The following is a 13,717-nucleotide window of genomic DNA, read 5'->3' as shown; positions in this document are numbered from 1 at the left end:
CCTTAACAACAACTTTCCGTCATTATGGAAAGCCACTTCGGTCTTCGCAGTAAATTTGCCTCCTTGTTGCTAAAGGTCTTTGGAGGAAGGAGAGGGTGCAATAGGAAAAGGAGGCACTGACACCCTCTGGCAACCATGCTGGCTGGAATATTCCTCGGCCAAACGATTATCGCATGCCAGCTATCCCAATATAAACGTGAATGAACCCAACATGTAACTGTGCCGTACCCTTTGGGCGGGGATTAAGTGTCATCTCCAATTTTTCTTATGGGGAAAATAATTTAAGGACATATAATAGGTGCACGGAAGCCTATCCGCACTGTAAGCAGAGCCGGATAACGCCAAAAGAAAAGATGTAGGAATACTGGCTCGAGGCCACTGGAAGGTCACTAGTCGCTAGCAAGAGTAATGCTCAATCAAACAGCGTGTCGCATCAAGCCCAATATTTATGATTACAAGTGGTGGAAGCGTTGGAGTAACCTGACCTTCTTCCTTCGATGTACGCTACACGCTGCCGACCCTTTTCGCAATTCCTGAGACGCACCCGTTTAAACCCTGAGTCCGTATTTACCTGGCATGATGGTACAACACCGCATCTAGAAGAATCACCCAATATACCGTCTTTACTAGATATAAAAATTAGGGCGAAGTTCTTCGCCTTCTTCTTAATCTCGACACCAACAAATAAAAGGTACGCAGAATGATTCTCTTACTATCTTATGGAAATACTTAATATGTCTCTTCAATCTGGCGACGTCCCTGCCGACTGAAAGTATGCAGAAGTAATATCAATACATAAGATAGGAGCAAAACATGATGTAGCAAACTACCGACCAATATCTTTGACAGTTACGTGTTGCACAACATTTGAATATATTTAACTAAACACTTCATGGAATTTGCTGAGGCAAATCGGGTTCTAGGGAGCCACCAGCATGGTTTCCGACGCGGATATTCCACTATTACCATATTAAGTGACGTTGTACGTGACACTGCCGAAAGACTGCAAATAGATATCAACTTTATCGGTTTTAGGGGAGTGGTAGAATATCCCACCAAACAACTTATTGAAGAATAATATGGTAATAAAAAGGATTGAGCCATACCGAACGCATAGACAAGAGTCTGTTTCTCTTGATAACGTTGCCAGCTTAAGCAACAATATAAGATCAGTTGTTCCACAAGGCTCTGTGATAAGTCCTTTGCTTTTTTCTTTGTATGTTAGCGATATGAGCACCGGTCCTCACCAGAGAGAACGATCAAACATTAGAAAGATGATACTATCATTTATTGTAATATAAAATCTTGTGATCACCAAAGGAGACTGAATGACCATTCGGACATAATTAGTACCTGGTGCCAACGGTGGCAAATGGACATGAACAAAGGGGAAGACCCTTTTTATGCGTATGGCGCGTAAAAACAACCCATTGCATTTTCTTATCAAATTCGTGATGTCATTCTAAAAGATGTCGCTGAGTCCAGCTACTTGGGCTTGTGACTAAGGCATGATCTAAATTGGTAATCGCATGTATATCAAGTTTGTGATAAGGCGATCAGAGAGCTTTGAACGCTACGGAAGAAGCTTCCTGACGCCACGCCAGATTTGAAGTTGTTAGCATATAAAATGACAATCCTGCCACTACTTATACTCCTGCCACACGGGCACTTTCGATCCTCATTGAGTCAACGCTCATCGAACTCAATGCAGATCGACGATTGTCACACGGCCACTTTCAAGCGCAGCCGAGCTCGATCCTGCTTGATTCGATGCCGATTCCTCAAGAGTGCTTGAGGTTCCAAGCACAATCGAAAGTACTCTCGCTCTCATGAAGGTATAAAAATAAACGCAAGTTAACAAAAAAAAACCACAATTTTTCTTTTTGTAATTGATTAAAATGTAAGACAGAACATTTTCGGTGTACTATGCCTGCTTATATGCAAACATTTGAAAATAATCTCTACACCACGCTCCAAGCTTCGCCGTCAGTTTAAACAAATATGGCGTCCTCTTGCTCGTCGGTGCGGAAACTGTGGAGGGAGCACGACACAGCCGCTTTCATCGACTGCTGGCAAGACCGCCTAAATGATTTGCGGCGCCAGAAGAGAAACGCCGCAGTCTATGCAGAAATCGCGGAGGTGTTGCGGACCCTCGGGTTCCATCGCACAGCAGCAGGGGTGCGCCACAAGTTTAAAAACCTAACGCAGATACGCAGATGTATCGATTTGGCTACGGATTTGGCTGCCGCTTCCCCCGACGGCACAGTGTTGCCGGACATCGCCATGTTATGGCTGTCGGCGGAACCTTTGGCGCCACCTAACACACATGAGGGAAAATTCTCAATGAGCATTGAAAATGCCCGTGTAGGACCGGATGTTTCGAGCGTGCTCAAAAACCTCGATGCAGATCGAGTTCAATGAGGATCGAAAGTGCCTGTGTGACAGGGGTATTACTTACGCAAGCCCCGTTAGCGAGCCCATACAATGAGCAGATTTTGAAATGTCAGGTGCATTTATAATGCTTATCCTAGAATGCAGTCTGTTTCAGAACGTAGAAAAAGGCTGGATTAATTACTGTTAAAAAGAAAATGGAACAAAATAGTATTGTTTTCTTCTATCATATTTTGCGTGGCTATTACAAAGTAAACCTCGAAAGGTACATTATAGCAGACAGCTCCACCCAGTCTAGGAGAAAACACACTAAACATATCAAACCACTGACTTACAGGACCGACTCCTTTCATTGTTTTCTCGTGAGGACAGTCGGTGCTGCAACGAACTACCGAGTGAAGTAATAAATTGACACTAAGGGATTTGAAGCTGCTATACGGGAATATTCTATGAATGCATAAAAAATGCTTCGTATACTAGCCTTGTTACCTGTCATTCTCGAAGTGATTTGTGTACATTGCTCTCTGTTTTCTCTTATTTAAATTTTGCCACTCGAATCTGCTCTTAATTACAAATGTTTCATCTTTGTTATTTCGTCCACGCGCCTTTCCTCTTTTCACATCGCACTACTGCAACTTACAAGTTGTGCACTTTTCAAATATTCGTTTCTTTGTGTACTTATTTTTCCTCTTTGTCAACATTTTGTCCTATCACGTGCTGGAAGTAACGCGCAAGAATTTCTTATGTTCAAAGAGTTCATAATTTTTCTCTGTTTGATGTATGTTACATGCAATAACTCTAATAAATTGTGTACTTGTAAACGTGGAACTGCTGTCCAGGCCAGTGCAGGCATTATGAATAAATAAATAAATAAATAAAATAAATACGTGAGCATTTGTAATGTCAACGCTCTGCCAGAATATAATCCTTGTTTAAAATAAATTGGCTTAATCTTTGATGCATACCTGCACTGGCAAAACCATTTATTAGCAGTCGGGGCGAACGTGGCATTGGGGTGCTATAAAATGCTACAAGCACGCGATTTTTTTCACAAGAACACCATACGTATTTTATATTTCTCCTTCATCCAAACTCATCTCTCATACTGTCTGGAATCGAAGATGGACCCACAATAGTTATCTCTAGCCAATCAGAAAATTTCAGAAACGATCATTACGAATCATAACGCATTCTAAACAGGATCACTCCAGCGACCCATTGTTCCACGACCTACGGATATTGCCCTTCGATTCACTACGCCTCCTAAGCACAGCAACTGCCGTAAACATTAGCGTAAGAAACAACCAGCTCTTTCATTCTCCCCTCTTCCATACATCATCGCGTACTACTAGAAATGTAGAATTAGGCTCCTTTAATCTGCCGCCCACGCACAACGTATTTAGAGTGCAACGGCTCTCTTCCATTGGTGTTCATATATGGAATATTCTTCCACAAGAAATAAAATACGCTCAAGCTTTTGCACTTACAACTACGAAACTCTTTCAGCGCATGCATTAAAAATGCGAAAGGACATCTATCTGCTGTTCGCATCCGATTTGTTATTGTAATTTAGCATGCACGAGATTTTTTAATTGAAGCGACTGTCGCTTGTTAGGCTTTTTTTGGTCATTTCCATTATATATATATATATATATATATATATATATATATATATATATATATATATATATATATATATATATATATATATATATATATATATATATATATATATATATATATATATATATATATATATCCCTCTCTGCGCTGTTCTAAGTTTTAATTGTGCATGTGACGAAGTGTCTGCATTATAGAATTTCAATTTTCGAACCCATAACTAGCCTACGGCTACGTGTCCAAACAGTGTAGAACTCGCTTTTATTGTGTCCTAATGGACAAAAAATTAATTTTAATTTGAATCAGCGAATTTCAGATTACTGTGGTACTCAAAATTTACTGTTATCTTCAACTCTTCTCATTAAAATTCCCTGAATTGCTCAGCAATTATGCAGCACCAATTTTTGATAAGCAATCATCCTGCAGCCGTGTAGTGTTTGTGGAGGTGCTGGCCAATGAAACTTCACGGTCTAGCAGCACCTCGGTGATTGGTGCAGTGACGCATTCATCATCGGCAAGGAGTGTCGTTGTGCTCAGTGTTAAGCATGTGCAGGCTTTATATGACACACGCACACAGGTGTCAAGAGGAGCAAACTGGAGGCCCTCCCGAGGAACAGAAGAAAGCTAAATGGAGGCTAAAGTGCACATGCAGTTTCATCGAGGCCGTCTCCACCATAGTGTCACATATTGCCTGGACAGGAATAGCATCTAAATATATTTCTCAGCCATGTCAGCGCGTTTCTTTTATGGAAGGTCGTTGCGTTAATTTTCTGTCGGTAAGCTAAGACAGCTTATCACTGGTTTATGATCTTTCACACGGGGCCGGATCCAAAGTGCGCCCATGTCGTGGTGACGGAGGGCGGTGCTACTGTGTCGATGTTCAACGACTAAAATCACACGCTTGCTCGTCGGAGTCGGAAATCTGTTGCTCAGAGAGCAGTGCAAAGTGAATAGACTCGGTAGTTTTCTGAGGCCGTCTGTAATTCGACGTCCAAGTATTCAGGCAGAATATTCAGATATGGGCTGATTCACCTCCAGCGAGTAAAAGTGAATAAAACGCTTAGTGCCGCTCACTTTATATATATTTCTAACAAACCTAAAAAAAAGAGTAACGGGGCATGGGCTAGCAGGGCAAGCATCTAGTTTATTTACTGCATTAGCAGCACGGCCGTGCTCTTTCGGCTAAATCAAACAAACAAAGAAATGCTTAAGAGCTAGCTGGCCGCCTGGAGCTCACATCAACAAATGTAAAGAGAAATTTCGGAAAAAAAAGAAAAGTTTATACTCTCCATCAAACTACATGGACAGCTGTAACTTCGATTTGACTGCAAGCCTGTGATTTGTGTGATTTGTGTTCGTGATTTGTGTGCGCGGAAATTTAGATGATCTTAATTAGGCTGAGCCTTATGGCTCCAGTTTGGTAACGCAAATTAAAGCTCGCGTCTTCTGCTTTTATGTATAATTCTCCTTTCATTAATGGTTTCTTGATCTCGCGCATATTTTGTGCACAAAAGGATGTTGCCCCTGGATCGTTGTATTAAGTGGTGCAAACAAATTCACGACACTACGAGATGTGCACTTTTACTTGAAATGTTAGTTAATGCCTCCTACAAGGAACACGTTATGCTGCAGACGTTTCTGGCGTGACACTAGAACAAGCTCATTACAGTCGGAGGGGCCTCGGACACTTACAAAGTATGAGCGACTGAAGATCGTAGAGGCAAGTTATACCTTCTCTAAGTTTAAATGCAGAAGAGATAATGAAATATATTTTGGAGAAGTAGTCCAAAATACCTCGCTTGAATCTTCGGAGGATAGAATTGAGCCGGCACACATGCACGCACACTCCTGATCGGAATTGCTGCGCCACAAAAATTAAAAAGGTTTTATTTAAGAAGATTTAAACCCAAAAGCGACTCAGGCTACCAGGAACGCGTTAGTGAAAGGGTCCGGAAATTTCAACCTTATGGGGTTCCTTAATGTCCACTGAAACCGCACAGTACACGCGACTCTAGAAGTTCGCCTCCAAAGAAACTTCGACAGCCGCGGCCGGGATCGAACCCGCGTCTGTCGGATCTGCAGCCGAGCGCCATAACCGCTGAGCCACCGCGGCGGAAAGTTTCCTTAACTAGAAGGCTGGATTGAAATGCGTGAAGTTCCGCAGGTCTATAGCTATTGTGAGCCACCGCTTGCACAGGCGTCTTTTATTCGGGAACAGCCGGGTACACAGCCCGCGCTCCCCGGAGCCCAGGCAAGCGACGATGATGATGATGGGGATATACAGATGAAAGAGGTGAAAGTTCGCGCAAAGCGCTCACACAAATAGTTCCCCGGCAGGAAAGTGGCCATCCTGGCCGCGAATTAAATAGAAGAGGGGCGACGGGTGTATAGTTTCATCCGCGATACATGAACCACTTCTTGAGAGCGGCGACGGCGGTCGATGACGGGGTGCGAGGGAACAACGGCGTAGTTGACCGGAGATGTTTGCTGGACGACAAGATAAGGTCCGAACAAGCGCTGGAGAAACTTTGCGCACAGTCCAGGCGTGCGGACGGGTCTCCACAGGAGGACCTTATCTCCGGGTCGGAAGGAGACCGTACGGTGGTGCAGGTCAAGGCGGTGTTTGCGGTCTTGCTGAGTGGCTTCAGTGTTGACGCGTCCGAGGTGGCAACAATATGCCATCCGAGAAGCGAACTCTTCGCCGAGAGACGCAGACGGAGATGCAGGAGCAGAAAAGAAGGCGGTATCGAACAATGAGGATGGAACACGGTCATAAACCAAGAAGAAAGGGCTGTAGCCAGTGGTGCGTTGAACTGCGGAATTGTAGGCAAAGGTGACAAAGGGCAAAATGTTGTCCCAGTTCTTATGGTCAGGCCGAATGTACATAGATATCATGTAAGACAAGGTACGGTGAAAGCGCTCGATGAGACCATTGGTTTGAGGATGGTAGCTAGAACATGTCTTGTGGACAGTGTTGGTGGCGCGGAGGACCTCTTCAAGCACATGGGACAAAAATGTCTTCCCACGGCTGCTGATTAGGACACGAGGAGCACCATGGCGCAACACTATCGCATGCAAGAAAAAGTCGGCGACTTCAGAAGCGGCACCGGAGTGAAGCGGGGCTGTTTCAGCATACCGCGTCAGGTGGTCAATGGCGGTGACAACCCAACGGTGGCCAGCTGGCGTAAGGGGAAAGGGACCAAACAAGTCGATGGCGACGGTGTCGAAAGGCACGGATGGGCAAGGAAGAGGCTGTAGGAGGCCGGCATGAACGGATGTTGACCGCTTGCGACGCTGGCAAGACGCAAAGGAGGATATGTATTTGGCGACGCTAGTAGAGAGCCCAGGCCAGAAGTATCGGCTCTTGATACAATCATACGTCTTCAGGTGACCCAAATGACCGGCAGAGGCGTCGTCGCGGTAAGCCTGCAAAACTTGAAGACGAAGGGAGCGAGGCCCAACGGGAACCCACCGATGACCCGTAGGGTGGTTGGTGTAGCGGTAGAGTGTGCCGTGCTGAAATCTGAACTGGCGAAGCTGGCGGCGCGAGCGACGGTTTGGTGCCGCTGATTGGCCTCGGAGACGATCGATGATAGTGCGGTAGTATGGATCAGCCAGCTGATGGGAGGGAAAATCGGCGTGGACGTCGAATGGTGCAACAACAATGGGTACACAATCCAGAGGGAGGTCGGACGCCTGAGGTGAAGGGCACGTTGTTGAGGCGGCCGCAGCGTGAGTCCGGGAGTCAGGCAACGGGCATCGAGACAGGGCGTCAGCGTCGAGGTGTTTTCTCTCGGATTTGTAGGTAATAGTGAAGGAGTACTCCTGAAGACGTAGCACCCAGCGACCCAAACGGCTGGACAAGTTCTTCAGTGTCGACACCAAACAGAGCGCGTGATGATCGGTGACAATGGTGAAGTGACGGCCGTACAAGTAGGGGCGAAATTTCCGGATTGCCCAAACAACGGCGAGACACTCTTGCTCTGTTATGGAGTAGTTACGCTCCGCTGTAGTAAGAGAACGGCTGGCGTACGCTACAACCTGCTCTTGATTGGCATCGTTGCGTTGTAAGAAAACAGCGCCAAGGCCTTGTCCACTGGCGTCGGTATGGAGAATGGTGGGGGCTGCCTCATCAAAATGGCGAAGCACAGGCGTTGAAGTGAGCGCCTGCTTGAGGACTTGGAAGGCCTCTTCGCATTCAGTGGACCACAGATAAAGCGTCTTAGAAGTCAATAGTTTATGGAGGGGGGACGCTATGGATACAAAATTACATATGAAACGGCGGAAGTAGGACGCTAAGCCCAGGAAGCTGCGTAGTTCTTTCAGGCGCTGGGGGCGAGAAAAATTGATGACAGTGGCAATTTTTTCAGGATCAGGTCGGATTCTGGCCTTACTAACAATGAGGCCGAGTACTTTGATGCTTTTGCTGGCAAAATGGCACTTTTTGGTATTTAATTGAAGGCCGGCTTTCGCAAGGCACGTGAGAACTGCGTTGAGACGGTGCAAGTGCTGGGAGAAGTCGGACGAAAAGATGAAAATGTCGTCCAGATAGCAAAGGCAGGTCTTCCATTTCATGTCCCGTAGCACGGTGTCAATCATGCGCTGAAATGTGGCCGGGGCATTGCACAGTTCGAAAGGCATCACATTGAATTCGTAAAGACCCTCCGGGGTAACAAATGCGGTCTTCTCCTTGTATGATTCGTGCATGGGGATTTGCCAATAGCCCGAGCGGAGGTCGAGGCTTGAAAAGTACTCAGCGCATTGGAGGCAGTCCAACGCGTCGTCGATGCGAGGGAGCGGGTAGACATCTTTATGGGTTATCTTGTTAAGGGCACGGTAATCCACGCAGAAACGAATTGAGCCATCTTTTTTACGGACGAGAACGACAGGAGATGACCAAGAGCTTGTAGACGGTCGAATAATGTGGCGCGAAAGCATGTCTGCAACATGGTCCTCAATGATCTTGCGCTCAGATGCGGAAACGCGGTACGGACGGCGCCGTACAATAGCTGAGCCGTCCGTCTCTATGCGATGAAACGTTCCAGAAGTCTGGCCTAAAGCGGACGTGCACACATCAAAGGAGTTCTGGTGGGTCATAAGAACTTCTAGTAAGGCCGTCGACTGCTCAGACGTAAGGTCAGCACTGATGGCGGCTGCGAGCGCAAAGGAAGAACACGGAGCGGGAGTATCAGCTGGTAGCACAGCACATGAAATCGGGTCGGTGTCGAGAGGGACAGGTTTACCCTGAAACAGGAGACCAATAGTAGCGCCTTTAGGTAGTAACATGGACTGGCTGGTAGTGTTCAGCGCCGTGATGACCGCGCAACCACGGACGAAAGATGTGAGGCAAGAGGCAAGAGCGATGCCTTGGGAGGTCCAGCGTGACGAAGGCATGACTAAGGCATCGCCGTCAAAAGCGAAGTCTAAAGTTGCAAGGATGAGCTGTTCACGGCCAGGGGGCAGGGCGAAGTCGACAGCAGCGACCACACGTGGTGGCGAACCGTCAGACCAGGGTGCCAAGTCTGGATCTGCTATGTGGATGAGGCGGTCGTTGCAAGAGATGAGGGCAGAAGACGACAAAAAGTCCCACCCCAGGATTAGCGGATGAACGCAGGATGGGAGGATAACGAATTCAATATGATAGCGCTGGTTAGGGATGAAAACACGCACAGTGCATTGGTCAGTGGGGTGGATGAGCGTGCCATTGGCTCCACGGAGAGGCGAACCGGTGTATGGAGTTGTGACTTTGCGCAGGCAGGCACCTCCACCACTTGTGAGCCACCGCTTGCACAGGCGTCTTTTATTCGGGAACAGCCGGGCACACAGCGTGCGCTCCCCGGAGCCCAGGCAAGCGACGATGATGATGATGGGGATATACAGATGAAAGAGGTGAAAGTTCGCGCAAAGCACTCACACTATTCATTACATGAATCAAAAAAGCCCCTATTTGTTGCATACCATCACCACCACATGACACCGGGAGCATTCAAACGCATGTTCATCGTTCTTGTTTATTTAGATGCTTTGAGGCCTAAGGTGTACAAAGCGATCTCACAGCTTTTATAAGATTATGCTGCACTAAGAAGTGAACGGTTCGCTTCAGGCAAATTCAGCAGCCCTCGCGCCGAATAAAAGGCAATTTTTTTTTCCTGTATAGCGAACGCCGTAACTATTGCTGCGCAAAATAATGAGCAAGGTAGTATGACATCCAACACTTTCATGCATACACATTTTGTCAGGTGGTAACATCATTTTGTGTTTCTCAAGTTCGAGCTAATTGTGTATGGGTATTACACAGCTTGATTTCACGATCTATCAGGTGTTTGACTGACAAGCCCTGGCATTTTGATGTTGCTATTTCTATCAATTAGACGCGCTTTGCGAAAATTTTGGAATATTTGTAAAAAATATTCGCTGGTATTTCGCTCCTGAAAATTAAAAATTTTGCTTTCTTGAGGCCTGAATGCACAACTCAGGCGGAAGAATAACTGCTTTCGATGCAAACAAAAGTGCGCCTGAAAGGCTAGAATCGGAAATATTTTTTGCAATCACTTCAAATCTGCAAGAAGCTATATTAAAGTGTTCTAAGAATGTAGGGGCCTGCTTCAGAACTAGCACAGCTAAGTGTGTCATCTAGAGGCATTCATAACAGCTGCTTTTAGATGTACCCGATGAATGCACCCTCCCTTCAAGAGTAAGCGGAGCATGACGCGCTGGCTTCGCAATATTAGCGCGCTTCGGAGCGAAGCGCTGACCGGCGAATAGTACACGCCAAACAAGACTGCACAAAGGAGAAAATGGCGGATGCAAATCACTGCCGCCTATTGTCAGAGAAAACTTGCTGCTAACCACTTTTTCACTTTGAGAAAAAGAAAAATCATTTCTACAACTGCACCAACAATAGAAACTAGATGTCTATGCTAGCAGGTAAAAACTTGAAAAAGAAACACTGTAGTCATCTAGCACGCTATTTCCAGTCCAATTCCTCGTGATGATTCCCGAAGTCATCCCTAGGACAAAGCATTCGAAGCTGAAGATGGCGACTTCTCTTCATTGGAGATATAATAGTGAGGTGCTATAGACTTGCGGAGATTTCTTTCCAGCGCACTGCGAAACATTCCAATCAAAGAATGTACACACTTATTTGCTGCATAGATCTATGTTCCTTTTTATTATTATAGGCAGAGCCATAGTAGTTCTCATTTATTTAGGAATGCATTTAAACAACGTTTGGGCATTATAGTCCTCCTGCTTTTGATTCATTATACATTTAGTGCGTAAGCTCTTATCTAGTTCTCAAATGTTCCGCAGTTGTCGGCGTCGACCGCATCGCCGACCTTTGTAGCATGCCAAAGTGCTCCGTTGTGAGTAGTGACATGAAGTGTCCATGTCTTTGCGAGAGCCGCGGCTACGATGACTCGTCCAGTGAACACTCAAGCTGGCCACGACTATGAGGCAGCCACACTGGCGCGCCTGATGCCCTTCGCAGCGCCCACAGATTTTCGGGGCCAGTTTCGCCGAGGCATAATTTAAATAGTTTTTTGTTCTGACACCACATGTTACGATGAAAGTTTCGATTTACGTTCTCCCAACCACACTTTGTATTGCGTCCAGAAAAAGGCAAAACCACCTCCATGTAACCTGCAATTCAGCAGGCCGTCCAGCCTAACGGCTACCATGTCCCAGCAAGTTCTTCAAATTCATATCCCCAGAAGGCTCGCTCTCGCCTTTGGTGACTCTCGCCCTCTTGAGTCCATTGCTTCTGCCTTAAAAATCGAGAATTACCTCTTCTCCGCATTGTCTCTTTCGCCACGCCCATACTCTCCCCACATTCATTCTCAGATCAGTGACCCGAGATCGCGCTCTAATCACCACTGATATTTTTATATGTCTGTGTCAGTTTAAAATCAAGCCAAAGCCAACAATAGCACTTATATGGGCCTCATGTGTTTGTATTCTTTAGATGGCGATATCAAAGAGAAGTTGTAAGCTCTGAGTTTTAACGTCCCGAAGCAACACACTGCCGTCAGAAACGCCGTGGTGGAGGGCTCCAAATTACTTTAGGCCACAGGTGGGGTCTAACTTCCGCACACGTCGAAATTGACAGGGGCGTTTTTCCCTCTTGCCTCAATCGAAAAACACCGACAGGATCCGGGTTCGAAACGGCGACCTTGGGATCAGCACGTATGCTTCCGATGCTTTGTGTCACCGCTGCGAGCAGTGATGAGAAAATTGAACCACCGAACACAACAAAATATTCACGCTTTATTAACATTTCGGGGCATAAAACGGAGCTTCGTTTGCCCCAGTAGAGCGAAAGCTGCATTGGGGTCACTCAGGTCGCCTTTCAAGGGCTGATCCAGAACCACGTCATACCGCTGCAGCAATAGTGTTATGAGCAGGAAGATTTCTATCGAGGCGAACATTTCTCCGGGGCATGATCTACGACCTGCAAGGTGTGCCGAAGGAGCAAGTTGCAAAACAGGACAGAATTGAAAATACTTCGAATGCATGCATGAAAAAACTGCGGCGCGAGCTCCTCACCGTAGAGGCGTTTAGTTTCAAAAACTGACTCGTTTAGTAGCTATAGTTCGCTAAAACACTTGTTTGCGGAGCAGTGAAGGGCTATGACAACAAAAGCAATCATACGAATGGTCTAACTCAAGCAGTACTGCGGACGCACATAAATGGGCCTACATATATCCTGCTTTTGTACAGCTGTGTCTTACCTGTACTCACCTACGGGGCACAAACGTGTAGGCTAACGAAAAGGGTTCGCCTTAAGTGAAGGACAACGCACCGAGCCATGCAAGGAAAAATGTTACGTGTAACATTAAGAGACTGGAAGCGGGAAGAGTGGGTATGAGAAGAAACGTGTGTTAATGGCATCGTAGTCGAAATCAATAGGAAAAGAGGCTTGGGCAGAGCATGTAGTGCAAAGCCAGGTCAACCGCTGGTCCTTAATCGTAACGGAGTGGATTACACGAGAAGACATGCGTAGCAGGGGGTGGCAGTAGGTAAGGTGGGCTGATGAGATTAGGAAGTTTGATGGGATAGGGAGTGCGCAGCTGGTATAGAACCGGGTAAATTGGAGAGACATGGGAGAGGCTTTTTCCGCGCACTGGGTGTAGTCAGGCTGACGATGATGTTGATATCTTGCTACGGTTTGCACCCACGTGTTAGAGAAAGTGTTATTTGTACTGCTTCTATTGACTGCACGACGATCGGTTTATTACTTCGGTAATGCTTCAACCCAGGAATAAACAGCCTCAGCAAATATGCATGCAAATGAAAGTCTAAATTATAAGGAGTATGTCTTAAAGATATCTGATAGAAATGTAGATAACCACCAACCAAGCAAGATCACAGTGCTCCCTGCCACATATTCGGAAAGTGCGAGAAGTACAGGATCTTAATTTCACGGTGTGTATGCTCTTTTCTCAACAAGCGTGATTTTTAGTGCTTGGTATACAGGCAAGTCGTAGTGCTAATAACCTAGTCGTATTACATGTAAAGAACTGACGCCTTCTCTGTAACATAAACCTGTCTGCGTTCACACATGAGAGATCGGAAGGTATTTTTGACTCAAAATATATTTTCAGTTTTTCTATGGCTTTGCACAGCGCGTCACATCTTGTCTTAGCCATTAACCAACAGTTTGCTTGCCGATGCGCTCATGTCAGCGATGACTTGGAGCTAATATAGG

The 13,717-nt window shown here is 46.1% G+C and overlaps 1 protein-coding gene across 3 annotated transcripts in view; it reads right to left on the bottom strand.

The window, feature by feature from the left end:
- Nucleotides 1-12,263: 12,263 nt before the first annotated feature.
- LOC144132529 (cytochrome P450 2U1-like) overlaps nucleotides 12,264-13,717 on the bottom strand; it is a 44,752-nt gene continuing 43,298 nt past the window's right edge. For all 3 annotated transcript variants that reach the window (XM_077665009.1, XM_077665006.1, XM_077665008.1), the window contains one exon: nucleotides 12,264-12,460. In XM_077665009.1, the coding sequence (XP_077521135.1) occupies nucleotides 12,270-12,460 (191 nt within the window). In that variant the 3' untranslated portion in view covers nucleotides 12,264-12,269. The remainder of the gene's footprint in view (nucleotides 12,461-13,717) is intronic.

This window comes from Amblyomma americanum, chromosome 5, assembly GCF_052857255.1.
Source record: "Amblyomma americanum isolate KBUSLIRL-KWMA chromosome 5, ASM5285725v1, whole genome shotgun sequence".
NCBI classification, from domain to species: domain Eukaryota; kingdom Metazoa; phylum Arthropoda; class Arachnida; order Ixodida; family Ixodidae; genus Amblyomma; species Amblyomma americanum.
The sequence above is the reverse complement of the archived record's forward strand: the minus strand, read 5'-3'. Positions and strand labels throughout refer to the sequence as shown.